The sequence below is a fragment of the Apiospora aurea genome (genome assembly GCF_038362705.1).
Source record: "Apiospora aurea strain CBS 24483 chromosome Unknown utg000005l_segment0_segment0, whole genome shotgun sequence".
Taxonomy (NCBI): Eukaryota; Fungi; Ascomycota; class Sordariomycetes; order Amphisphaeriales; family Apiosporaceae; genus Apiospora; species Apiospora aurea.
The window spans coordinates 4,640,629-4,667,609 of NW_027117392.1; the positions used below are offsets into that span (position 1 = coordinate 4,640,629).

Sequence of the window (26,981 nt, forward strand, 5' to 3'; positions counted from 1 at the left end):
AGTATGTACATGCATGTATTTACCTACTTGCCTACCCAAGTATGGTTACTCGACTTACAATCGCAGTTAAGGGGGAATATCCCGAGGATCTGACGGTTAATGCCACGAGACACTAAGAGGGTCTCGACTTGTCGCATCTTCCGGATGCGGTAACAGCAAGCCTGTCAGGATCCGAATTGTCGGGTCGGCCGTTGGCTTTCGTTTTCTTCAACAACCACAAACCCCTGGATTGATTGGCTGGTTTCTCGCCTTGCTCTCCTTTTCCCCCCTTCCCCTTCGATTCTTCTTGGATAGGGCATGGCTGTTCCCGACCAGGTGGTTCTGGCGATTGGATTGGAATAGGCAATACCTGCATCTTAGCCACTTTGGGACGGATTTTTGGGGATGATGCATCAATTGTACCAATCCGTTCAGCTACAGATTAGTACTGCTACCACTACTGCAGACTGACATCTCGATGGCGGCTTCCTGCAAAGCTACAGCACCATGGCCAAACTGACGAACGATAAAGTCTGCATGAACTGCAATATCTCCTTTCCCTTGCTAAAGCTAGCAGGAGCCACGACTTCCGGCGGAACCCATCCGCATCCGCATCTGCAAGTCTCTCTCTGAGGTCTGTCGCTCTCCTTCGCTCTTGTCCGATCCCCGCCCTTCAGCACGCACCAAACCCACCGAGATGTGGATGCGTACAATTACACCATAGGCCCTGTACTTGGGGGCCTTGGGGCCAGACCCAACATGGCCAGCGTCGAAAAATCATCAGGAACATCAGAGTCCCCAGCGCTCGCCCGTCAAGACAAAGTGCACCCTACTTACGCGATACGATTGCACGCACAATCTTGAATCTCGGGCTCTAGAATCTCTCAAAAATCAAGAGTTTTCTGCCCTTGTTCTGGTGAATACACACACACACATATATATATATATATATGGAATTTCTGACAGCTTGAGAGCAGTGGCTGGAAAACTCGAAGTGCCAGATGTTTGGGGCGTGGGCAGCTGGCTTATACGATTATTATATCAAAGAGTGTGAGTTTAACAGCAGATTGTCCCATGCTTTATGGCGTGGCTGGTTAGCATGAGTACAGCAAGCGTTCATGTGAAGATATTGATGTCAAATTGACTCGACCAAAGGGTGATGTCTACCCTACATACACGGTAACTGGAGGTTAGGTTAGATGCTGTTTTGGGCCTGCCAAACGGCCTGTGATGGTTCGAGGATGCATTTGACCGGCCAAAGCACTAAAACCCTACAGTAACAAACCAGTAACCACGCTGCTACAGCTACAGCCCAACGCGACAACATGGAGGGGAGGGAGTCGGTTTGCAGCTGGGCGTAACCAATCTGTTGACTCCGTACCACTGTTCAAGTTGCACCAAAAACTACCTACTTATCTAAACGCGCTTGATGGTCCTTCTGAGACATTTTTCTCTCCTCGTCCTAGGCGCCAAAATAGCATCAGCATCAATGTGTTCGGGCTCGGGATTTGGGCGCTTGCCGGCGTTTGCTAACGTAGCAAGCGGCCTTCCAATTGACTTACCCTCGCCTCACCTACACGATGCTCGCAGGGCGTTCGCAACAAAGGTGTCCGTCGCATCCAAAGTCTGGCCATCGATCGTAATAGGGCCTCGGCACGCTCAAGAAGCTTCTTAGAGCAGAGATTATTCCTTCTCCGACGTACTTACACCAAGATCTCTGAGACTGGTCAGTCAAACGCTGTGTCACCACCCAGCAGCAGTCAGATCTCAATCTACCAAGATGACGGGAACAAGCGACGGGTTCATGCAGGATGCCTACTCACGCATCCACGCATCCGTGTCGTCCAATAGCACCGCCCCTCTGCCCTCGACGCTGCCCCAGCCCGCGCAGCTGCACCACGCCCGTGCCTCGCTGCCCAGCCCAGCCGGCGACGGCGACGGCGCCACTGCCTATCCCTATCTGCAGGGCCGGGGCCGCCAGGCGACCGTCGAGCACCTCCTCGACGACATCGCGCCCGCGCTGAACGGGCAGAACCGCTCGAGCCGGTACTGGGGCTTCGTCACCGGCGCGGTCCTGCCCGTCGCCGAGGTCGCGGACAACCTGGTCAGCGCCCACGACCAGAACGTGCAGGTGCACCTGCCCGGCCAGACCATCGCGACCGAGGTCGAGGACGCGGCGCTCCGGATGCTGCTCGACGTCCTCCGCCTTGGGCCGGCGGTGGGGTGGTCCGGGCGTACCTTCACGACCGGGGCCACGGCGAGCAACATCCTGGGCCTGGCGTGCGGGCGGGAGGACATCTTGTCCGCCCGGGTCTCGGCGGCTGGATACACGGAGAAGACGGCCAGCGAGCTCGGAATCCTGGCGGCTTGCCTGCGTGCCGGTGTCAAGGAGATCCGGGTCCTGACGAGCATGGGACACAGCTCCTTGTCCAAGGCGGCGTCGATTGTCGGGCTCGGCTCGGCGAATGTCCACGAGCTAGCGCACAGCGCCGACGAGCCGTGGCGATTAGACCTTGACGCCGTGCAGAGTGAGCTCCAGCAGGATGGCGTCGCCTGCATTGTCGCCCTTAGCGCGGGAGAAGTCAATACCGGCAGGTTCGCCACCCAGGGGCTCGAAGACATGAAGAGGCTGCGGCAGATGGCAGATCAATACGGCGCATGGATACACGTCGACGGCGGTATGTAGCTGGAAACCAATCAATGGCGTTGTCCAATCCAGATCAGATGCCGAAAGTCCTTACTAACGCGGGTGACATCCCTAGCCTTCGGCATCTTCGCGCGCGCCCTCCCCGACACCGACGAGTTCTCCCGCCTCCACCAGACCGCCGCCGGCCTCGAGCTCGCCGACAGCATCACGGTCGACGGCCACAAGCTACTGAACGTGCCCTACGACTGCGGCGTCTTCTTCACGCGCCAGGCCTCGGTCCTGACCCGCGTGTGCCGGAACCCCAACGCCGCGTACCTGAGCTCCGAGGCCGCGGAAATCCAGAGCCCCCTGAACGTCGGGCTCGAGAACTCGCGCCGCTTCCGCGCGCTCCCCGCCTACGCCGTGCTCCTCAGCGAGGGCCGCGAGGGGCTGGCCGGCATGTTCGCCCGGATGGTGCGTCTGGCCCGCGGCATCGCGGAGGTCGTGCGGGAGTCGCCCGACTACCTCTTGTTGCCAGATTGGCAGGGGCAGGAGTATGGCGGTGCGGGTTTGGGCGACACGCATATCTGCGTCTTGTTCCGGGCCAAGGAGGACTCCCTGAACGATGTCCTTGTCGAGACCATCAATGCCACGGGGTCATGGTACGTCTCCGGGACGAAGTGGAAGGGACAGAAAGCTGTACGAGTCGCCGTAGCCAATTGGAGGATCAATGTGACCGAGGATCTGGAGTTGGTCAGACGTTCTCTGGCCAGTATAGCAGAGGAGCACAAGACCGCTAAAAGTAACTCATAGTAGACATTGAGCGACACCGAGAGCGCAAAACAGAACGGCCAAATCAATGTACATATATAGACACAGGCCCGTAAACCATTCTGGGCAGAACATAAGGCGCATTGAATGTATTTGTTGGGTCTCAGGATGCCCGATCTATCGAGTCGAGTTGCGTCAGACCTTAAGTCTCGTGCAGGCAAAAGATACCATATATTCTTCGTTTCCGGGCTTGAGACGCCTCGGCTCAAAATAGCTCCGAGGGAGGGTGGCTTTGAGGCATCCCGTCTCGCCTATCGCAATGGCTGCAAGTATTACGGCGCAGCATGCTTGGAAGGGCTATTTTGGGCACCTAAGGAGATAGTGATCCCGGACTATGCCGGCGAAGGTGTCTACATATCTCGAAGGTCTATGATAGCTCCTTCAAGCCCTCTCTCGGCCAGTGGCGAGCACACGCCTCGTTTCCACTGTGCCGGCGTGGTTTCCGCACATCGCCAATGCTCGAGTTTTGCTTCGCCTTAGCGGGACTGCCACCTAAAGTATCATACGAAACAAGAACCCCGTACCACGTCCGTAGCACATTTCCCCGTCTGCCACCACATGCTTGCTTCGTCCCGAAGCCCATGATCCCTCCCTTTTCATTTTCCCCCGTGGTATTTCCCATCCTTTTGCCCTCCCCATGCCTCCCCTCGCCATCCAGCCAGCCCCTACTGTTCTTCTTCTTCTTCTTCTACGCTCAACCAAACTTGCGGCTCCCGCCGGCCTTCTTGGCCTCCTCCGCCTTCTTCTTCTTGCCCGTCTTGTCGCGGCCCTTGCCGATCATCTCGAGGTGCCCCGCGCGCTCGCCCAGGAGCTTCTCGGTGCGCGCGACGAGGCCCGACGACAGCTTCTTCTGGACGCGGTCGGCGTTGGTCGCCTTCTTCTTGTTGTGCATGCGGGCGCCCTTGCGGATCTTTCCGGCGTCCGACTTGGTCGCCTTGAAGCTCGGCGCGGCGGCGGCCTTCTTGATGGTGCCTTGGGCCATGGCGGGCGAGGGCAAGGTTGGTGGCGGGGGGGTTTGCGGTTGCTGGGTGAATCGGTGTTCCGGAGCAGGCAAGTTATAGACTGCCGCTTGGATGAAGAGGTGACTTCTGCGTCTTCAAAAAGACAAATGCTGTTCAGGTTCGCTGGTATGAATAGCGAAAGCCTGGTGTTGGATCGAGAGAGAGCGAAAGTAAGTAAGCTGGGGAAACAAAAAAATTCTGCCCCACTGCGGAACTGCCCCCCATGCATTGGATCTCTTAGCGCAACTCCCCTAAAAGCTACACCTGTATTGCTACCGAGCCTCTATTGCTACCTACTTTACCTTCTTTGCCTGCTGAATACAACTGGAAATGAGATGGAGTGACGATTGAAGTAAGAAGCGAACTCGTGATTCTCATCTACCTATATCAAATATATATTACATCTTGTATCTTTGCAAAAGAACAAAGAAGACTGCAAGCCATAGTTTTTGGTCGGCTTGGCCTCTACCCGCGGTAATTCATAAGCCAATGCAAATCTGGTTCCCCCCCCAAAATCAAAGCCATTCCTGAACTCCTAGTGAACGCCTCCCAGACTGATGCTTCTGCATCCCCTCGGCAAAAGGGCCCGCCAATGGACTCCGTTCGTATGATTTTAAGCTAATAATGAAAGTAATGATAATGGTGTGTGGATGCTGAATATTGTTGTACAGACAGAGAGAGAGAGAGAAAGAGAGAGAGATACACTACAACTAAAGAGAAGTATATAAAGGATGTAGGGGGTATATATCCAGACCGGGGTGATATAGGTCTGTAGGCTTGAAAAAGGAAAACTTCTGCCATTATAAGGTGAAAGGAGAGAGGGGAAAATAGGAAATATGTATTGTCACACATAAGAAGTCGTGGTTCTTTCTCTCGATTACTGCACATTCAGAAAGAGATGGTCGCCCCGTCGTGTCGGCGTCAGCCTCGGCTGCCACGTCGGCGTCGCCGGCAAACGAGTCCTCGGCGTACTCATGCCGGCACCGCCCGCCATCTCGGGACTCAGGAGCACCGGGTCGTTGGGTCCTCCTTCACCCTGTCGCCTCCACGGCCCACCTGGCTTCCTGTTGGGGCCATTGTCCAGCGACAGCGCCGCCGCCTTCTCGTTGCCCAGCCTCTTGGCCAAGAGGGAGCTCGTGGTGGAGCTCGTGGTTCCCGCGGCGCTTACGGGCGACACGAACGAGGAGATGTGCTGGGGCCGCAGCGGCTGGCGTGTGTCGAGACGTAGGGGATTCTGCGCCACTTCGGGACTCGGTCCTCCCACCGTAGATCCCGGACGGTTGATATTCAGTGGGGGCACTGGAAAAGTAGGGAACGGCTGGGGTTTGGGCTTGGGCTCGGGGGAGAATCCCGAGCCTGACGTTGTCGCCAGAGGAGACGGCCCCGGTGCGCCTGGCTGCTGTTGCCAGGGGCGCCGCGGGTTCAGGGGAGGAGGATAGGCGGACGGCGAGCCTTGGACGGGAAGCACGGCACCGAGCGTTGGACTCGGCTGGCCAGGCGGCGAAGCCATGAAGTTGGGCCGCTTAGGGGGTGGGACCAGACGGATGGTTGCGCCGTCTAATCGACCGTGGATCTTCGGGTATTGAATAGGTGATCGGCCAGTGGTGGGAGAGGGGGATTCCATCACGGGAGACAACGAAGAGAGCCGTCCGACTTCAGGCTCGACCGGGGAGTCCTCATCGTAAGGCCCATAGGAGGAAGACGTGTCCATAGTGGTTGCGGAACCCCTCGAATCCTTTGAGTTCTTCCGGTCCATCCTTTTGCGGCTTACACTATCCGCCATCCCTGTGCCCGATGGCCCGGATGGACGTGTGAGTGAGCGTCCGGCTGCGGGACTGCCTTGCATGTAATAGCTCGACACACGCCGCGACGCATTATTGTCCGCAGATCCTTGGCCTGGGCGCGACGCCCTTCTAGACTTTCGCTTTTCGGGCATTAGGGCAGCCGCCGAAATTGCCGCTGCCATTGCCTTGGCCTCCTCCTCTCTCTTCTCTGCTGGCGATTTGGTCAACGGCGTATATGTGTCGAGTTCCGCAGGTTCAGCCACCTGCGCCAGCTCGGAGCGTCTTGTGTGGTTACTCAACACCCAGTTCCCCCATTTGTCGGCAACGTAGTAGGTTGTTGCTGATTGGGGATCTGATGGTGGTGGCCGCCATATTGCGCCCTCCGGTGCCTCCGTGTCAAGGTCCGCAAATCCGGTCACATTTGTCATTGTACTCGTCCTGTCCGTGGGTGGAGGTTGGGACGACTCTGAGGCAACGGGTTTTCGAGAAGGTATGTTCAAAGTCAGGTTCGGCCTCGGAGGTCTTGTGGGCTTGGGCGGCAGCAGCCTGGATGGCTGTCTCTGCAATGTAGGCTGTGGCCGTGCCAAAAGGCTATTTCTGGAAATAGCCTCGCTCCGTGGCCTTGAGATGGCGAGGCCGATGGTGTTTCGATCGATCTTGAAGCTGTATTTGCTGGGAGAGGGTTGAGGTTCTTGCCGCGATTGCGGGTTGTGGATCGGCGGTGAGATGTGGAATATCTTGGTGAGTCGAGCCGTTGCCATCGATAGCCTTCCTTGGCGGCTAGAAATCCCAGTTGCACTCATCCCACCCGCGCTGTCTCTTCCGTTGACCGCGATAAAGCCCTCCTGGTCGAAGTTTTGGTATTTCCGTTTCCTCATACATCGGGCAAGCAGGATTGCCGCCAGAGCTAGTAGTACAGCGCCGCCAATACCGACAGAGATGCCCACTATCTGAGCGGTACCAAGACCCGAGCTGTCGTTCGATGCCTCTTTCGTAGGCGCAGGCTCACTGGATGCCGTGGCATCCGGTGTGACGCTTGTGAAGAACGAAGAGCTGGGCGTGGGACGCGTAGGGGTCAGTGTCCCAGGTATCACCACTGTCGTCGACCCGCGCGAGGACGATATTGTTGTCGTTGTCGTCGTCGTCGTTGTTGGAGCCGTACTTGACATGGTATGGGACGCCGAGATGATCGGGACCATTCTGGACGAGGTCATTGTGGGAACCGTCGACCAAGATACTGGAAGCGACAACGTTATGGATATGACTGAATGAGTATTTGGCAAGGCTCCCGGCTGGTTGTAGCATATGCCATAAGCTCGATCGGCTCCAGGGGCTTCGGATTGTCAGTCTCGTAGTTTTTCAAGCGGATAAAGAACTACTCACAGCCCACTGGAACGCCATGGCAGTGTCCGACTTCATTCAGACCAGCTAGACACTGGAGGGCCACTTCCCCCACCGTATAGCTGTCTGGATATTGTGTGCTCGTGGAGCAGAGACACGGTAGCGATGGCGATGGGCCACAGTTCGCTGCAAAGTTGGTCTCTTTTATTAAGGATGTGAAGCAAGGTAAGGCGCAGTCTGGGATGAGCTGGGCGACCTCTGATGGGAGACTTATTATCTCGTGAGTGATGGCGCTTGATATTGATGTCCATATCAGTACTCGTCGAAATAGAGGCTTGAGCGCCATTCTATAAAACATCTAAGGAGATGTGTCAACACTCTGTATTCTTCGACGACGGTGCCCATGGTTTGCCATGTTCTGGGGAGGCAGTGGTCTCGCGGTCTTCGTAGCCAGGACAACTGCCTAGTATTCGGACCTGCTTGGCCTAACGCAGGCGCTTGGTTCGGGTCGGCACGCAACCGGAATGTCTCAGGGCAGGCCGGTCGATATTTGATCTTTTGGGAAGTGGAAGGAAGAGGAGATCGGATATCACTGACCTATGAATGTAGAAAGAGAAATCCTGGAGACGCCCGGCATCTCAACATGGTTCTAGCACAGCCCACCGGACGGAAAGCAAGGGTTGGTAAAAGGAGGATAGCTGAAGTCTCACAAAGATGACCAGAGAATGCGAAAGCGGGAGGGTGGGAAGCATGAACTGCTGGCCGCTGCAGAAGTGAAGACAGTAATCTGCGCCTGCGCTGGAGAAAGGGGGAGGGCGAGAAGGGTCCAGATGAAGGCCGGGTCAGAGATACAGGCCAGCCAACACTGGCCAGGCTGGAGCGATGTAGACAGGAAGCCACCACATCATCCCGTACATGACATGAGTGGCATAGTATACCAATATTACGCAGGCGTGGAAATAGGACGCGAAATGCTGCAGGTACCTCAGATTCGGCCTGGCTTAGCCCTACGGAGAGCAGCGGCAGCAGCGCCGGCAGCAGCGGAATATGCACGTCGCGTCATGGCGAAGCAGCCCGGAAATCGGTTAAGGTATGAAGGATACTGGGGTGAAAGAGGCGCCCATGTTGAGTCCTGGAGTCATCGGCGGCAAGTTGTCTGTTCTACGGATATGATTGGGCGGGCTGTTGAAGAACAACCCGAAGCATGCCTAGCGGGTCCGTCTGTCCTATGGAGAGAGGTGCAAGGTGCGAGGTGTGAGGTGCGAGGTGCGAGAGGAATGCGGGTAGTAAATTTAGATCATTGGCTGCATTCTATTGTAAGAGATGCGTGCGGGCTGTGCAGGGGCAGGTAGAATGAAAGCCTCTGTCTGTGTGTGGTGGTACGGGGTGCGCGCGCCTAAAAAGCCCTCCCGGTTTGGGCGCCGAGAGCAGGGCGCTTACGACGAGCCCTGGGCCTGGAACCTGGCCGCATCTCACGTAACCCTCCCAGCCAATGGTGGCGGTGCCCAATGTCATCGGCTGCAAGACTGCGACAAGTAGTCGCTTGCGTCTCAGGAGGTAAAGTCCTTTTCTTCCGTTTCACACTCCGCAGGAGCCAGATTACTGGATGCGATGCAACCTGTCTAGATATACTATGGCAACTCCTGTGTGTCATGTCGGTTCCCGCTTGGCATTGGCGACTCCAACACGTATAATCAACCCCTGCCCCGTTTCCCTGCATGTGTTGGCAGGAAAGAGAATAAAATGCAGCAATGCCGCACCGCAACCATGGTAGGAAATCCAAAAGAAATCAGGCGAAGCACAGTCTCACATATGTAATCTAGGTAGGTATGCATTCCTACCAACTTACATGCTATATTGATTCAACGTAAACCTCCCTATTTCTTCAACACTTTATTCTTATTATACTTACTGGCAGTGCCTATTCTTATGACCAACAGCATTAGCTTAGTATAGGCACACTTTCGATTTCCAGGCGCCTTCATGGGCAGGGGAGGGTATGCAATTTGTGTCACAGTTGAAGCAAAACGATGCATCCACAGGCTTGGTAGTTTGTCTTCATTATTACCGCAACTTGTTTTGGTTGGTGGTATCATCTCATCATCATGTCCTCTAGTCTTTTCTCTGGCTCGGCAAATAGCAACATGTTCGTTCTCCCATCCAGCATCCAGTTCTTTTTTTTTTTTGACTCGCCAAACAATCGACTCGGCTCCCCAAAACCAGCCACCAGGCATTTTCCTCTCTCGAGTTTATGCTGGTCCATACAACACATTGTGGGGGTTGCGTCGATAGGCCAGGCACAAGTGTCTTCGTCCCGAGTGCTTACTTGGCACTGGGGTTGAAGCCAGACTGTGCGCGGCTCGACTTGATGACCCGTTGAACTTCCTTCTCCGTCGTGTCCCAGTCGTCGGGAACCAGACGAATCAAGTCGATCTGGTACTTTTCGGCAATTTGCTGAAGGAAATCAAAGCTCTTCTTGTCGTAGATGAACGTGATACTGACACCAACACGGCCAAAGCGACCGGTTCTTCCGATTCGGTGAAGATAGGTCTCTGGGTCAGGCTCTCTCTCACCAGGACCCTTCATGGGAACGTCATAGTTGATGACCATTGACACACTCGAGACATCAATGCCTCGAGCCAGCACGTTGGTCGTAATGAGGACCTTGGTGCGGCCCGATCGGAACTCGTCGATGAGTGCATCTCGCTCGCCGCCTTCGAATGCTCCGTGAAGGGCCGTCACCTTGTGACCGTCTGCCACCATGCGTTTCATAATCTCATTGGCGGACTCACGTGTCTGCAGTAAAAATCAGTACGAGTCTCGGCAGTTGGAGCTGCCTCACTTACCTTGACGAAAATAATGGAGGAGCCGATCTGCATCAGACCGTAGAGCTGGCACAGAATGGCGTACTTCTGGCTCTCATCGGGGCAGTCCATGAACATCTGAGAGATGCCACGGACTGTAAGCTCCTGGACTTTGAGCTTGATCTGGTTGGCGTTGGGGGCGAATTTCTCGGCGTACTTCACGACACCGTCAGGGAATGTCGCCGAGAATAGGAGAATCTGGACGGTAGGTGGCAGCATCCTTTCAAGATAAACGTTAGCTGGTGTTTGTGAGCCATGCATGGGGCAATCAAATGACTTACTGCTTCACTCGAGCGCACTGGTCACCTAGACCCTGCTGGTCCAACATGTTGTCGGCCTCGTCAATAACAAGAACTTTCAACTGGGACACGTCGAATTGCCGTCTTCTAATCAGGTCCATGACGGTTCCAGGCGTTCCGCAGACAACGCTCGCCTCTATGCGCGTATCTCTGGCAACAGCGCCGGGAACGGCGGCAGCGACCACCAAGCTCGCGCAGAATTGACCAATAGTCTGAACTACGCCTTGAATCTGGCGTGCCAGCTCACGGCTCGGGGCAAGGATCAGAGCCTGAGGTTGGGTAGGCTGGCTGAAATCGACACGAGAGAGTGTAGTCGTGACGAAAGCCGCGGTCTTTCCTGTACCAGATTGCGACTGAGCAATCATGTTCTGAGGAGGGTTTGCCAACATGAGCGGCAAAGCCTTCTCCTGGACCTTGGAGGGCTTCTGGAACTGCATGGCCATCAAACCCTGCAAGACTTCGCCGGGACTATGCAAAGGGTCGATGGTCAGTCAGTATAATACACATTGAAGTTTTACTTATGATTATGTTGAGCGGGAAGTAGCACGTACAGACCAAGCTCCTCAAAGGTGTGAGCCGAACCGAGCGGGTTGGTGCTGTCGCGCTGCAGCTCGTTGAGGCTGACCTCGACGTCGTAATTGACCTCTTGAAGGCCAGAGCCGTTTCCAATCATGCCAGCGCCATCGGTCTGTGCTGTCTCGACATCGCCCATATCCTGGTTGGGGGCGGCCGCCTCGGGCGCGGTGATGCGCGATGCAAGGTCCGACATCGTCGTGCTTGATGTATGGAAGTAAGGTGCTAGGTGTTGAGGGGGTTGTAGGTCGCGCGAGTTTGTGTGAAATGCGCGAAGGATGAGCTCGAACTCCAGAAGGCCTTCCTCGACGGCGTGGGCGGTCTGAGGAAGTTGCAATCCAAAGGTTTGATCAGAGTGACCGGGAAATAATGGGAGACCTGCCGGCAGATTATGCCATGTCAGTTTACAGGATTAAATGTGGAATTGCAAGCAACAAGCTGCCCAGAAAGGTGTTTGCATACCTGGGGGTTGGTCTGGATGATGTGACGGAAAGGTCAAACAAGCAAGGCCTTTCTTTGGTCGGTCTCGATGTTTTGAAACGATGGCAGCTACGAATGCATTCGCGATCTTGGCGGGGTAGCTACCAGTACGTTCTTGCCTCCCAGCCTTAGGCCTTAGTGGGGTTAATGAGGGAGGTACATAAAGATGTCAGGCATCCAGAAACAGCCACAAGGCCATCTTTCAGCAGTAGATCAATCAACATTACTAGTGCATTCTGCCCACTTGTGGCGCTGGCTTAGGCGCCTTGTCCGTCGAGCCATGCATGCCTACAAAGTGAGCATTGAGCATTAACAGGCCACTGAGGGCAGGACTCATTCTCCGGTCGCCAATGCAATGACTGAAGTATGTACATACGTATACGCATGTGCATAAAAGAAGACCATCTACGCCCAAGGCGCAAGGCTTATGTATTCTTAGGTATTCTACTGATTTGTCGCAGACCGACTCGTGTGAGTGGTGCGGCTGGCTACAGGTACTTTCAACCAAGTACTTATACGTTACGTAGCCAGCGTTCCGAGACTGTGGGGTCTGGACGTTGCGAAGAGGCAGGGGTGCCGCGACCGCAAACTTGGGCTCCAATTGTATGGGCTACTTCCAAGGTTCACCTTAAGCACGGGATTGAGTGCGGGAGGGTAGCAACGAACCTCCCGCTCAAGTCAGGGACGCTTGGAACTACGATCAACGATCAACACAACAACGTTTTCCGTTGCGCCTTCACCCGAGGTCGTGGTGTTATTATTCACATCTGCTATGGCTCCGTCATCAAGGCCATCATCCACGGACTGAAGCTCATTCTTCTTTTTGAATTCTACCTAGGTCAATAGAAACCTGTTCATTTGAATACCACCTGCTTACACCCTACGCATCCTCCCAACTACCCGGCTCTTTTGCATGCTCGCATTAACCCCGCCACTTCCCGATACCATCGCGAACTGATGGCCGAAGTCGAAGCTGCGCCCTCCTTTGGCGCTGAATTAAAGGTACGACAACATCTCCGTTTCAGGCCTACGTCTCTCGGGCTTCGATATAACCGGTACTAGGATGGCTTCAAGCCGGCCAACGTGTGGGTTGCCAACGGCATTGCCTGGCTCGACGACATACAACAATTCTTTCGCGACCGAAGCGCCCTCGAGAAGGAGCACAGCGCCCGTCTCAACGCCCTCGCCAAGAAGTACTTCGAGAAGAAGAACAAGAAGTCGGCCAGCCTCAGCGTCGGCGACACCCCCGCCATGACCCCTGGCTCCTTAGAGAGCGCCTCTCTGGTCACTTGGACGACGCAACTGAAGACTCTCGAGTCGCGCGCCGACGAACACGAACGTTATGCCAACGATCTTGTGACAAAGGTCGCCGACCCTCTCAAGTTCTACTCTTCCAAGTTCGAGGAGTTGCGCAAACGGCACGTCGAGTATGCAGACAAACTTGAGGGCGAAAGGGACTCTTCATACGCCGGCCTTCGGAAGACGAAGGGCAAATACGATTCAGTCTGCCAAGAAGTGGAAAGCAAGCGCAAAAAGACCGAATCCGCCTTCGACAAGGCCAAGGCTCAAAGCAATTACCAACAGCAGATATTCGAGATGAATAATCTGAAGAATACCTACTTGATAACCATCAACGTCACCAACAAGCAGAAGGAGAAGTATTATCACGAGTATGTGCCCGAGCTCATGGACAGCCTGCAGGACCTAGCGGAGTTCAAGACCATGAAGCTGAATGGACTGTGGACTGTGGCCGCTGATCTGGAATCCTCCATGCTGCAGCAGAGCAACGAGCAAGTCGGCCATATGAACCGGGAGATCCAGAGGAACCTTCCCCACCTTGACAGCCTCATGTACATTCAGCACAACCAGGGCTCGTGGCAGGAGCCTGCCGACAAAGTCTTTGAGCCGAGCCCCGTGTGGCATGACGATGATACTATGGTCACCGACGACTCTGCCAAGGTTTACTTGAGAAATGTTCTGAACAAGTCAAAGAGCCAACTGGGAGACCTGCGACGCGAAGTGGATAAGAAACGCAGGGAGGTCGAGGGTATCAAGAGGGTAAAGCAACGCATTCGAGAGGGTACCGAGCAAAAGGATGAGGTCCAGGTTGTGACCCAAATTTTTGCCATGCAGGAAGACCTGCACCAAGTCGACCGAAAGCGCCTAACGGCCGAGGTAGAGACGTCTACGATCACGGCAGCCGTTGGCGATGTAACGTTGGGTGCGAAAAACCACAATTTCAAATCGCAAACGTTCAAGATTCCCACCAATTGCGACCTCTGTGGGGAGAGAATATGGGGGTTGTCCGCGAAGGGCTTCGACTGCCGAGACTGTGGTTATACTTGTCACAGCAAGTGCGAGATGAAAGTGCCGGCGGAATGTCCTGGCGAGCTATCGAAAGAGGAGCGCAAGAAGTACAAATCTGAGCGGCAGACCGCGGCCAGCACGCTACTGAAGCCTGCTACGGGCACTCCAGATCACGTCGCAGAGCTACCCACGCTCAGTCGCTCCAATACGATGAACTCTCTCAGTTCTGGGTACGCTGCAAGTGCCAACCGCTCAATGAGCGGATCCATATCCGCGCCTCCCGCACCTAGCGAAGAAGCGCCCCCTGAACCATCGGGCCCAAGACCGTCTATATCTACAACACGAAAGAGTCGTTTAGTCGCTCCGCCACCAGCCGCGTACATTAGTGAGCTGCCCAGCAGTTCTGCGGATGGCTCTGCGACAAGCAAACCAGAACAGAAGGGCAAGATGCTGTACACGTTTGATGCCAGTGGTGATGGCGAGATCTCAGTTCCTGAGGGGAGGGACGTTACGATACTAGAGCCAGACGGTATGAAGAACCCGACCTTTTATTTTACAACTTAATTTGAGGCATTACTGACAACTAGCGTAGATGGCTCCGGTTGGGTTAAGGTACGAGCCGGATACAAGGAAGGTCTTGTGCCTGCAACGTACCTCGAGATCCTCCCAAGCGCTCCAGCCGCAATCGCGCCGCAGCACACGGGATCATCTTTTAGCAATCGTCCTACTTCTACATACTCAAACTCGGGTTCTTCCATTGGGACTGTTGGCAAGAAGAAGGGTCCCGCTGTTGCTCCACGTCGAGGAGCAAAGAAACTCAAATATGCTGTGGCGCTGTATGATTACACAGCACAAACCGACGCCGAACACAACATGGCCGAAGGCGAACGTTTTGTCTTGGTGAAGGAGGACCCTGGCGATGGATGGGCCGAGGTTGAAAAGGGAGGAGCCACCAAGAGCGTCCCTGCTAGCTATGTCCAAATCGAGCAGGCGTAGTTCGCCTTTCTTCAAAATAGATTCCAAGGCCACCTCGGTCTTGGCCTTTGTTCATAAGCTCACCAAGTTCGACGGACTAGCATTGAGAAGATGGTGTTTCGGGATGGGTCCGGCCTTTCAGTCTGAATTTCACAAAACACAGCCTTATATTTATATGCACGGAGAAAGGATGTGGCACCACTTGGCCTTGGGTAAGGCATAGGGCCTCGGATACAAGCTGGGCTGCGATTCGATCAAGTCGCTACCGACAACTGCCGGTGTAGCTTTACTTAGCCTTGTGTACGTGACAAATTATCAACAAACTGCCTTGTTCTTGATATTGGTTGTGAGACCACCATGACTTCACCTAGCCAATTCGCGTGCACATCTTGCTGTTCGAAACGGTCAGCAACAAGTAGAACGTGTTGAGAGTGATTTGATCCCAACTGACGCATAACCCGGATTGGCCCGTAACTAGGGACAACGCAACGCCCCAACCAAAGCCACCTCAGGGAGATCGTACGTTATTAGGGCTTGGAATCAGGTTGGGGCAAGTCGGCAGTAACGTAGTATCTTTTCAGCTTGCCTTGTGGTTTAAGGGCGGGTAGCAGGGTCCAGTAGGATTCGGATGGTAGTATTGCCTTCTGCCAGGGGGTGGGGGAACCTGCATAGGCGTGTGTATGTACATACTTGTTATGGCCGGGTAACAATTCCGGACTTAGCATGGCCCCCTGGCTCTGAGGAAGCCATGTTCATTGGCGACCCGGGCTAGACATGCATTCCAGGAACTCATGTTGATGGTGTATACGGGTATCGCATATTCTCGTTGTAAAAACAGTCTTGCTTACTATGGAATGAGCAAGTATATAAAAAGGCAGGCTGCGCGCCCAGATTCTAGGTTTTGTGGCCCCTTTAACTTTATCCAGTAACGAGAGGAAAAGGTATCAACCTGCGCATCTTTACCTAGACTTCCTATTCCATATTACCCAACCCATATAATATAGTCATGGGTCTCTGCATGCTTTTCAAGGCCGCTCTCGGGCTCGCGATCCTTGCTCGCCTGGCCCTCGCCGACCCTATCCAGCAGCGCGATCCCATCGGTAACGGGGACATCGTCGGTCTTCCCGAGTCAGTGCCTTCCGGCACCGCTGGCGAGCTGTACTTGAAATACAAGCCTTACCTACTTCGCGATTCAGGCTGCGTTCCCTATCCAGCTGTTGATGCTCAGGGTAATACCAAGTGCGTAGAGCAGCTTCGCCTGATCTGTCTTGAAGAAAGCCTTTGACCAAGATACCATATGCTGATGCGTTAGACAGCGAGGGCCTCGAGCCCAAGGGCAGCCCATCTGCCGACTGCCTCGTCAGCACGGGCCAAATCTACTCGCGCGCGGCGACGGTGAACGGAAGCCACGCCATCATGTACGCCTGGTACTGGCCCAAGGACGAGCCGTCCGAGTGGGAGTCGTGGCTGGGCATCGGGCACCGGCACGACTGGGAGTCCATCGTGGTGTGGCTGGCCTCCGCGTCGCTCGACGCCGCGGTCCTGGGCGTCGCGGCCTCGGGCCACGGCAAGTACACCACGACCAAGACGCCACCCTTCAAGGGCAGCGGCGTTCTCATCAAGTACTTCAGCATCATCGGCCTCCTCGACCACTCGCTCGGCTTCACCGCGTCCGTCGGCCAGCAGCAGCCCTTGGTCGCGTGGGAGAGTCTGACGAGTGTGGCACAGAACGCTCTTTCTACTACTGACTTCGGCGATGCCACGGTGCCTCTCATCGACTCCGAGTTCCAGAAACACTTAGACAGTGCTGCACTCTAGGCGCATCTATACTAGTGTCGAGTCCAGGGGAAGAAAACTAGCAGACTTGAGCTTCGCATAGTCCATGTAAATATATCCCGTTTCACGAGTAACTCGATGCAAGATTAGAAATGAGATTGCGCTCAGTTTTTTATGTATCAAGTCGAGTAACAGTTTCCGAATTGAGCCAAAGTCCAAGGGGAAGCTGCGAACGGCGTCTGCCAAATGCAACTAGTCGCTTCCATTTCGTGCAACCCGTATTTGTTCGTAGGTAGATGGAAGGCGCATCGATCCGTATCTTACGTGGGCGTAGCTAAATATCCTCGACCTCATGGGAACCGACTAGCACCACAAATGACCATCAACACCTCAGGTATCTCTACACAGGTCCGGGTCGTCTCCTGCAGTTTTTCAACCTCTTTACCTTGTCTCACACCTCCCTGTCGACCTACATTTTATCCTTATAACAATATTGGCCACAAGCCATATTCCTCTCTGCGTCCTGAGACCTTTGCTTGCTGGACTTGTCCGGTCTCGGTGACTACCAATGACTACCTAGTTCTCCCAAATCTTTGATGATCCTTTGTCCTGAGCGGCGACCCTCGAGTGCCCCGCCTGCAAGACGGCGTGTGACTGCTGCCACGCTGAGCGGGTTCCGGCGCTCCCTTGTCCGGGGATCAGAGTCTGCGATCGATTTCCCAAACCACCACGACTTTCTCAATACCTCATCCGCAAGTTCTGCTGTCATCCGACTTGTCCGTTACTGTGATCTGGATCAGCAGATCGACCACGCAAAGACCAGGGAACAGGGTTTCATCACCAATACCGCGGATCCTTTCGCCCAAAAACGACCAGACCAAAAGCCACTGGGCGAGGTTGACGTATCCCCGAGGACCAGTCTGCAACTAAGTCCCTCAAACATGTCTCGAACGGCAAACGGCATGCGACCTGCCTCCATTCGGTCCAGCGGATCAAAAAATGGCTCCTCTCGGCATGCATTGTTGAAGTCCGAGGTATCTCAGCAGCATTCTGGCGAAAAGGACCTGCCTGCGCCTCCTATATTGACTCAGAGTGACCCCATCCTTTGGGATGAGCATACTGCTACGAGAAAAGCCAACCCCCCTCACCAACCGAGAAAGAGACGAAGAACAATTCATCAGACAAGGTCGACTGGGAAGTGGTTGCCATGAACAGTAAAGAGCACAAACCTCCAGGAATCGTTTGTATTGATCCAACCCTACATGCCCCTGGTGCTCACTCCAAAGTCCACCACCCCGGACTTGTAAGCGGAGCAGATTTCTGTGATCAAGGAACAGAGGTAGAGCGCGAGTCTCCTATCAGAACCCCGGGGACCCAACGCTCGCTGTCGCCCCCTCAAATCATCACTGGTCGAGTTTTCCGCACTTTGACTGGTGGGGATATTTGCGAAGCAGAAGTTGACGTTTCGGAACATTTTTACCAACATCACAGCGCAATGACAAAGGTTCGGCCTGCTACGCAACCCATTTTACAGGAAGAAGCGCACTCTGGCCATGGAGGGATCTCAAAGGTCAGACCGGCCGATGGAGTTGACACGAGGGCTTTCACCCGCCAAAGTGAAAGCCTATATGACCCCCATTCAAGCAGCCCGTATTCAAATGAGCCGTATAGCCATCAAGGTCATCACCCTGTTTCGAAGGTGAGACAGCTTTCGGACTGGCCAACATTGGCCGGACAACCAGCCTCATCTCTCGAAGAACTCCACCAGGGTCATGACAAGGTCGATAAAGTGCAATCGTATCATAGCCAGAGGAACTCACCGCCCACACCCCCCGAAGATTCTCAACCGATGCCACACCCCCGGCCAGTTCTTCCCTACCAGGCCACCCTGTACTTAAAGAAGAGGAATCCTCCAAGGTAGCTTCCTACTGGGGTGATATTCCTCTGGGCATAGAAAATAAGGAGACACAGGATGCTACAAAAGAGCCGTCCGGGAATAGCGGCGAAGCACCCCTTGAAGGCTCTCGTCCGGTTGACGTCGACAACTCAAAACCGCCATGGCTAACGGCCAACTCCACATCTGAGATGCCACATTCAACGCACGAGAGTCAACCAGGGTCAAGCACACGCTCCTTCAGCGTCCATGCATCACAGAAACGCCCTGAAACTCAACACCTTCTGACACAGAGGCGAAGGTCGACAAGTTATGCTTCGCGCGGGTTGGAAACGATCAACCAGGAGAACAAGCCAAATCAACAAGCCCAGCCCTTTCTACCAGAGGGACGGGACCCTAGACGTGCCACACAATGGCTCCGTGAGCTTTTGAAATATAAAAAATCAAACCAGCCTCAGCTGACGCAGTTACCGGAGAAACTGCACCCACGACATGAGAAACATAGTCACCAAAGCTCCTTGGATGCTTCTGGTAAGGAGGTTCTGACATCAGTCACCACATTCTCTGACAAAAATGCTGCCGATGCCGATGCCATCAACAATGCGATGACAAATTTGGAGCAGCTATTAAGCGAGGCATTGCACATCGCCAACAATGTCACGGAACCAAGTGAGCATTGTCATGCCGATGACGGGGAGCACAATACTCGACATTGGTATGCCCGCAAGGACATGATATCTGACATGTCTCGGCCCGCCAGTGCCCACGAAAGCCTTCTGGGTGATCTGAGCGAAGACGATGAGCATTCGCCAGGGTTTTATGCGCCATCAACAGTCTTTATTGGAGCGGTTGAGGGACTGGCACATGGTTGTGAAGCCCTCCCTCTGAGGTCAATAGAGCGCAAGGGTCTGGCACCCCTGGAGTTCCCATGGACAAAGTCATGGGACCGCATCTGCCTCGTCGAGAATCAAGCCGATATATGCGCTCCACGCAACAACAAAGGGATCACAGCCCGATTTTGCCGATGCCGCCGTCCGACAACCAGTTGAAGCGGGATAGTGTCTATCCTACCCCACGAGCATATGTTGAAGACAACCCAAGAATAATCAGCAAGCCCCGTACTAAGGAAGATGTACCAAACAGCCGAGAAGTCCGCGAATACATCCGAGTCTTCCACCAGCCACCCGTCACCTCACGCGGTAGCTCCAAAAGCCTTCGCAGGCTCGCTAAGTCGCCAGGTAGTCCTCACAAATACCAGAACCGATCTACTGAAAGTCGTCAGATAGAAGCAGACGCATGTAGCTTGGATGGCGGCGCCTCTGATGATAAGGTTGACTTCGGCATGCCGCTCCCACAGCGAAACGCCGTTAAACGGTCGGGTACTGATGTGAGCCCTCCAGACCATCTTCATCATAACTCAGCTGCCAATCCCACGAGGGCCTCGCTTCGACAGTCAGCAGCAAAGAGAGCACACGAGTTGCGCAACATTAGCCTTCGAGGGAAATCTCACGTCAGTATTCGTGATGCGCACTTCAGCTTGACCAAGTCACACAAAATGCAACCTATAGCCCGGGATTGGTCCCCGATACGTAAGTGCTATACAGCCACTGTGGCGTGCATCAGTACTGCATTGATAGGTATCCTCATCGGAATCTATGCTGGGCTGGTTCCCTCTATCCAGTACTTCATCGTTGATACGAATCACTCCGCGATCCTGGGTAATGTTGGCCTGTACCTTGGCATGGCACTTCCAACATTCTTCTGCTGGCCGCTGCCATTGCTACATGGTCGGAAGCCATATATCTTGACCAGTCTGGCGGTGGCGATGCCCTTGCTGTTTCCTCAGGCTTTGGCGATCAGTAGCGTCCGAATCAATTTCACCAACCTATGGACCATGACACTATTATTGTCCAGGGCACTGATGGGCGTGGCTTTGGGTTTTGCAAGTATGAACTTTCACTCCATACTGACGGACTTGTATGGCGTCTCCTTGATGAGCAGGAACCCCCATGGCGAACTCGTTGATTCTAGCGACGTAAGAAGGCACGGTGGCGGGCTTGGTGTATGGCTTGGAATTTGGACGTGGTGCTTCATTGGATCTCTTGGGCTCGGTTTCTTCATTGGTGCGCTGGTCATCAACAGCCTCCAACCATCATGGGGCATCTACATCAGTATTATACTGATCGCAAGCGTACTTATACTGAATGTGTTGACACCCGAGGTTCGTCGCTCAGTATGGAGACGATCTGTGGCAGAAGTCAAAGTAGGAGACCAGGTCTCTCGACGAGTGGCCCGAGGAGAAATCATGATGCATCGTGTCAAGGATGGTCCCAAGTGGTGGGGCCAGGAAGTTTATCACGGCATTGCCCTTTCGCTGGAAATGCTTCGACAGCCTGGTTTCGCCACGATGGCGGTATACCTGGCCTGGATCTATGCCCAAATAGTCTTGATCATTGTGGTGAGTTTGAGCCATGACCATCACTAGCCACGCAGCAGAGCTGACAGATGAATATAGTTGCTCGGATCGCTGACGTCGAGATACTATCGACTACATTCGCCATTGGTTGGCGCTGCAGTTTCATCCGTTGCCATCGGTGCTCTTATCGCAGTGCCTTTCCAAAAGGCCAACGTCTTTTCCAGGGCCCGGTACAATCCTGTCGCCACCAACAGCATGACCATCACCAGCAGCTTCGCTTGGACTTCGCACCTAGTGCGTCGGGCGGTCTTCATCCTTGTACTACCAATTGCCGGGGCCATGTATGCTGTCTTCTCGTACGGCCCCCCATCCCTGTTGCAGTTCCTTGCTTGTTTGCGGGAATGGTAGGGTTCTTGTCGTGCCTGGCAATATCCGAATGCAACGGGATGCTCATGGAGACGTGGGACTGTTCCGATCTTGAACCTGGCATGACTGGCCGTTCCAAAAGCCTGAAGAGTGTCGAAAAGCGCACCAATTACTCTTCTTTCCCACGAGTCACAGCAGGCTATGCCGTCATCCACACTTTTGCCTTCATATTCGCAGCTGGGGCCACCGGGATTGGCGGCCTAGCTCGGAGAAATCTGGGGCAAAGGGCTACAACAGGTGTAGTTGCCGCTATCTTGTTCGTCTTGACCCTGTTGCTGATCAGTGTCCTTATTCGCTTCCGGCATGTTCAAATCATTCCAGATTCGAGGACAGCGGAAATGGAGAAATGGACAGAAGCCCGCAGAGACAGTCTCCTGCGACGAGAATCTGCCATCGCCGCAGCCAGAGCCAGTGGACGCAAGGACCTGAGTGCTATACCTGAGGAGGACGTTGGCTGGAGGCCCCTCGTCATTGGCAATCCATTGGACAAAAACCGACGTATGAACATTCTTGAGCTCGGGGCTTTGACTCGCTGGAGCGAGATCCGCAAGAAGAATCGACTGATCGACCAGGGAACTCACCTCAACCGGCAGGCACTGGAAGCAGCCCGTACTGAGCTTGGGCACAGGGGGATGGAGGTCTACGGAGATCTGCAGCGGAGTGGCGCGATGGTTGGAGAACTTGTACGAAAAGTCAGCAAGAGAAGCCTACGCAGCAAGAGAATCGATACGTCGAGCGACGAGGAGGGCGAGAAAAAGTACAGGGCAGGCAACACTGGGCCCGTTGGTGCTGGGTTTGGTCATAGCCATGCCGCATACCCAACAGAGCTTTTCACCGAGCGTGAATGTGTCATGGGTCAGGTAGTGGCAGAGGAGGGAGAGGAGAGTTCATCAATTGATGAGCCACCTATGGATGTCTATGTCAGGAGCCGCTCGCAGGACCACAGGTCGCATCAAATGCCCAAGGTCCAGCCACATGCAGGGTTCGAGCAGCAAGAAGTGCAAGGCGGCCCGTATCACCCGTCGGCAGACGGTGAACCTGAGACCGAAGGAGGGCGTCGGGGACACGGGGCTCACATGGAAAGCAAAGTCCGGCTAGCCGGTGATGGGCAATGAGGGTTTCAGTCAGGTGGCGGCCGGCTACTACAAATCAAACAAGGTGGATGTCGGCAATAAATAGATGGTGAGATTGCGACACAGAATACATGTTAATACGACATTGCAAAGTATAAGACGCAGCGTGTCGCATCGTGAAAGGATCCGCAAGGGCTGGAGTATAACATTGAGAACGTACGTTAATGGATCTGTGGCTGGTGAGGGACGGTGTTAGCGTCGTTGTTAGGGCGCGGGTGGGCGCCTAAGCTCTAAGCAGTAGGACTGAAGGAGCAGTAACATTATTAATGATTGATTGCTCGTGATGCAATTGGATTTCTAAGCATGTGCGGATTTGGAGACGACGAGTCTCGCAGTCGGCCCACAACCACGACTCGACCAAAAACGTCTAATAATACCGCAAGAGGGAAACAGAAGACGAGGGGGAAAGCACCATAAGAGAAAGAAATCTTCAAGAGAGACTGTGTGTCCATCAATTGAAGAAAAGGCAAGCAGACCGACGACCGGCTTCTGCACTCTGGGGTTTTCACGGTTCGCAGCGGTGGCTGACGATAAGGTTTCTTTCTGACTGATTAGTTTCACTAACACCGAACGAACCACCTTAACCCCCCTCTCCCGAGACTGCGAATTGGAGAAGCACTGCTGCCGTTCTTGGGGTATTGCGTGCTTTCTTCCGGCCGGGGTCCTATTGGGAGTCAGTCAACCGGCGTCGACAAGCCAACACACCTGCCCTTCTTGCGCAAACGTTGATCATCGCGAAACCACGAGTACCCTTGTTTCATCCAGATATCTCTGTTGCTGTGCGGGGCAACGAAAGCATCGTGCCAACAGTCGAGATACCAATCAACCAGTATCGATTATTGTTTTCTTGGAAGGCTCCAAGTCACCAAAAAGACCAAAAAAAAGGAAGCCGTCTAAGCAGCCCCTCCAAAAAGTCAAAACTGCAGCGTAGAAAGAAATCTTCGATACGGCCAATCCCAAGTTATCTCCGGTCATGATACAATCATCCCGAACACCCTAAGTCGACATCTCCGTTGCTTGGCTCAGCCTTGTATGGCATTACATTTCTCAGGTTGGTCATCTGAACAAACCGCCTCAAGTCATATATTCAGTATATGTGCCTGGGTGTACTACTTGTATGAATTTCTCCCAACTAATGTCGTGCAGCTCTACACCACCTCCCTACATTCCTACATTCCTACTTATCTACTTCAGCCTAAGTGTATTCGGCAAGGTCCGCTGCCGCACATAGCATCCTCGCTGACAGCTGCGCACTGCCGGGAGTAGCCGAATTGGCCGCTTTTTTTTTCTTTTTCTCTTAATTCCTTCCTATCTTTTACCCACGACTGCTGTGCCAGAATGGGTTTGCTGTACGTTACGACCCAATTGGAGAGTGGTCGGCCATTGTAACTGACAACATACTCGCATAGCGCTGAAGGTACGGCTCTGGATTGGCCAGACGCCAAGAAAAAGGCAGACCAGGTCAGAGAATGGGGCATAAAGGTACGCTTGTCGATGCAACGCTCCCCTTCGCCTTTTGAAAGGCATCCCCTGCCTACAAGTCGGCGGGACTGACGATAGGGCTTGCAGCAATTACTCGAGATATGGAACAAGGCCAAAACCAAGGAGCGGGACGCTTTGCTTTGGGGCGATGAGGTGAGTGTTTCCTCCCCGTTAGACTCACACAAAGTTGTGGCAGGTCATTAACTGCCATCTCTAGGTCGAGTATCTTGTCGTCAAGTACTCAAAGGATGAGCCCAAGGTGCTCTTATCGCTTCGCCAGGCTGATATTCTCACGGCCCTGGCTGCCGACGAAGAGCTGTCCAACCAGGGAGGTGGCGTGCCGGCTATCCAGGAGACTCAAAGCCAACTGTAAGTCTAATCTCTTATCCGTATAGGATCAAGGTTGCACCAACTTACATGCCGACAGCTCAAACCCCCTTCCGGTTTTCCACCCCGAATTCGGGAGATTCATGCTGGAGGCAACACCTGGAAAGCCATGGGGTATTGGATTTAAGGAACTTCTAGGTGTCGAGCCGGACATGAAGCTCAGGTAAGTCCGCAATAAACACCTGAAATGGCCACTCCCGCTAATCTAGTCCTTCAGGAGGAAAATCGCCAAGGAGCACATGAAAAGCAACGAGTACCCCATCACTCTCACAACATTCCCCCGATTAGGCGTACCAGGGGTTTTCACCGACCCCTATTACCCGCCTTCTGGCTCCAAGCTGCGCTCGCAGTTCGTGCCTGATGAGATTGCTAACCCCCATATCCGCTTTCCCACACTAGCTGCCAACATCCGTTGGAGGCGTGGCAGGAAAGTCCAAGTTAATGTTCCTGTCTTTCATGACAAGAACACCCCCAATCCCTGGAAGGACCCTAGCGTGAACTACGATCTCCATAACTGGCCGGAGGACGATGATGTGAGAAACGGTGCTGCACCCGACAACTTCATCCACATGGACGCCATGGCGTTTGGCATGGGAAGCTGCTGCTTGCAAATCACCTTCCAGGCCAAGAACATCACCGAAGGCAGAAAGATGTATGACCAGCTGAGTCCCATCGGGCCCATCATGCTGGCCCTGACGGCGGCTACCCCTATTTATAAGGGGTTCCTAGCAGACACCGACGTCCGCTGGAACCAGATCAGTAGGGCGGTCGATGATCGCACGAAGGAGGAGCTGGGCGAAGAGGTGAGTTGATATTCCCCCACTGATTCTGCCTGTCACCGGCACATCGAAATCTCGTACTGACGACAAATACCAGCCCCTGAAAAACAGCCGTTGGAGGATACCCAAATCGCGTTATGCATCCAACTCGACATACATTTCTACCGACAATCGTCTGCGGCCAGAGTACCTCGACCCAGACCTGATCATTGATGAGGACATCAAGGACAAGCTGATGGAGGGCGGCATGGATGATCGTCTGGCCACGCACTTTGCCCATCTGTTTATCCGTGACCCTATTGTTATCTTCAACGAGGACCTTGAGGAGCTCGATATGTCCAAGGCGGATCACTTCGAAAACATACAGTCGACGAACTGGCAACACATGCGGTTCAAGCCCCCGCCGGCTGGAAGCGACATTGGCTGGCGCGTCGAGTTCCGGCCCATGGAGATCCAAATTACCGACTTTGAGAATGCAGCCTTCTCGGTCTTCATGGTTCTGATCACCCGCGCCATCCTATCCTTTGACCTCAATTTCTATATACCCATCGCCAAGGTCGACGAGAACATGGAGACGGCACACGCGCGTGACGCCGTCCTCAACAAGAAGTTCTATTTCCGCAAGAACCCCTTCCCCACACGACCGTTGCGCGGAGGGGGCGCATCTGGCACCTCGACGCCGATGGGGGTCAGTCGGCCCCCGACGCCGACGGGCCCTGTGGAGGACGAGTACGCGCTCATGAGCATCGACGAGGTGATCAACGGCTCGCGCACGGAGGACAACGACTTCCCGGGCCTCATCCCCATTGTCGAGAGCTACCTCGACTCGGTCAACGTCGATGTGCAGACGCGCTGCGAGCTGGCGACATACCTCGACCTCATCCGCCGCCGGGCCAGCGGCGAGCTCTGGACGGCGGCCCGCTGGATCCGCGACTTTGTCGACCACCACCCGGCCTACCAGCACGACAGCGCTGTGGGCGACGAGGTCACCAAGGACCTGGTCGGTTCTGTTATTGACATCACCGACCGCGAGCAGGAGGGCAAGGGCTGGAAGGGGCTTGACGTGCCGGACTTGGAGAAGTTGCTCGGCAGGTTCAGGCGTGGCTGCAAGTGATCGGACTTGGCTTGTCCCGACCTTTAGTTGCTCTCATCATTGCTATTGATTGATGAAGTATCACGTTAGATTTCCATTATTCTTAGAGATGCACGACGTATATACATCCCTTCAACAGGTCTCTGGCCATCCTGTGATGCTGCAACGTTGTTCAAATATGTTCTGGTGTACGGCGTCACATGAACGGTGCTTTTCGGAGTATTTCTCGTCTTCTACCAGGGCTTTCTTTAAGCTTACAGTCACATCCAGGAACATCATCATATCATTACGCGCTTCGTGTCTACAAGTATGTAATTCCCAGCAAGGCTACTGATTAATCCGGAGTTGGTACTGTATCAGATACGGGCTTCACTAGGCAACCAAGATTTACTCCTCGCAGACAATATGACGACAACAGGAGCGTAGAACGGCAGGATGGTTTGACTCCAATTGCAGTCACATGCCAATTGCAGTCGCATGCCGACGGCGGCTTCGATCTGAGATGGCGCCGCCCTTGGGAAGAAAATGGTACAGC

The 26,981-nt window shown here is 54.2% G+C and overlaps 8 protein-coding genes across 8 annotated transcripts; 5 read left to right on the top strand and 3 right to left on the bottom strand.

Annotated features, from left to right (window-relative positions):
* Nucleotides 1-1,759: 1,759 nt before the first annotated feature.
* Nucleotides 1,760-3,418, top strand: PG986_007988 (uncharacterized protein; the record flags this gene model as incomplete). The annotated part of the gene is made up of 2 exons (XM_066844210.1): nucleotides 1,760-2,657; nucleotides 2,742-3,418. The coding sequence occupies 2 exons, from the start codon at nucleotides 1,760-1,762 to the stop codon at nucleotides 3,416-3,418; spliced, it is 1,575 nt and encodes a 524-aa protein (XP_066700322.1).
* Nucleotides 3,419-4,130: 712 nt separating this feature from the next.
* PG986_007989 (uncharacterized protein) lies at nucleotides 4,131-4,418 on the bottom strand (the record flags this gene model as incomplete). Its single annotated transcript, XM_066844211.1, has 1 exon — nucleotides 4,131-4,418. The coding sequence occupies one exon, from the start codon at nucleotides 4,416-4,418 to the stop codon at nucleotides 4,131-4,133; it is 288 nt and encodes a 95-aa protein (XP_066700323.1).
* An 896-nt stretch (nucleotides 4,419-5,314) lies between these two features.
* Nucleotides 5,315-7,435, bottom strand: PG986_007990 (uncharacterized protein; the record flags this gene model as incomplete). Its single annotated transcript, XM_066844212.1, has 1 exon — nucleotides 5,315-7,435. The coding sequence occupies one exon, from the start codon at nucleotides 7,433-7,435 to the stop codon at nucleotides 5,315-5,317; it is 2,121 nt and encodes a 706-aa protein (XP_066700324.1).
* Nucleotides 7,436-9,884: 2,449 nt separating this feature from the next.
* PG986_007991 (ATP-dependent RNA helicase dbp5) lies at nucleotides 9,885-11,494 on the bottom strand (the record flags this gene model as incomplete). The annotated part of the gene is made up of 4 exons (XM_066844213.1): nucleotides 9,885-10,358; nucleotides 10,409-10,646; nucleotides 10,708-11,193; nucleotides 11,277-11,494. 4 exons carry the CDS (start codon nucleotides 11,492-11,494, stop codon nucleotides 9,885-9,887), a joined length of 1,416 nt encoding a protein of 471 aa, XP_066700325.1.
* Nucleotides 11,495-12,735: 1,241 nt separating this feature from the next.
* On the top strand, nucleotides 12,736-15,081 carry PG986_007992 (actin polymerization protein; the record flags this gene model as incomplete). Its single annotated transcript, XM_066844214.1, has 3 exons — nucleotides 12,736-12,780; nucleotides 12,841-14,614; nucleotides 14,678-15,081. The coding sequence occupies 3 exons, from the start codon at nucleotides 12,736-12,738 to the stop codon at nucleotides 15,079-15,081; spliced, it is 2,223 nt and encodes a 740-aa protein (XP_066700326.1).
* A 985-nt stretch (nucleotides 15,082-16,066) lies between these two features.
* On the top strand, nucleotides 16,067-16,878 carry PG986_007993 (uncharacterized protein; the record flags this gene model as incomplete). The annotated part of the gene is made up of 2 exons (XM_066844215.1): nucleotides 16,067-16,299; nucleotides 16,377-16,878. The coding sequence occupies 2 exons, from the start codon at nucleotides 16,067-16,069 to the stop codon at nucleotides 16,876-16,878; spliced, it is 735 nt and encodes a 244-aa protein (XP_066700327.1).
* Nucleotides 16,879-18,043: 1,165 nt separating this feature from the next.
* PG986_007994 (Major facilitator superfamily transporter) lies at nucleotides 18,044-22,687 on the top strand (the record flags this gene model as incomplete). Its single annotated transcript, XM_066844216.1, has 6 exons — nucleotides 18,044-18,535; nucleotides 18,643-19,667; nucleotides 19,742-20,319; nucleotides 20,368-21,188; nucleotides 21,246-21,502; nucleotides 21,655-22,687. 6 exons carry the CDS (start codon nucleotides 18,044-18,046, stop codon nucleotides 22,685-22,687), a joined length of 4,206 nt encoding a protein of 1,401 aa, XP_066700328.1.
* Nucleotides 22,688-24,043: 1,356 nt separating this feature from the next.
* PG986_007995 (glutamate-cysteine ligase) lies at nucleotides 24,044-26,467 on the top strand (the record flags this gene model as incomplete). Its single annotated transcript, XM_066844217.1, has 7 exons — nucleotides 24,044-24,054; nucleotides 24,115-24,187; nucleotides 24,275-24,340; nucleotides 24,405-24,556; nucleotides 24,615-24,737; nucleotides 24,792-25,377; nucleotides 25,451-26,467. 7 exons carry the CDS (start codon nucleotides 24,044-24,046, stop codon nucleotides 26,465-26,467), a joined length of 2,028 nt encoding a protein of 675 aa, XP_066700329.1.
* Nucleotides 26,468-26,981: the final 514 nt, after the last annotated feature.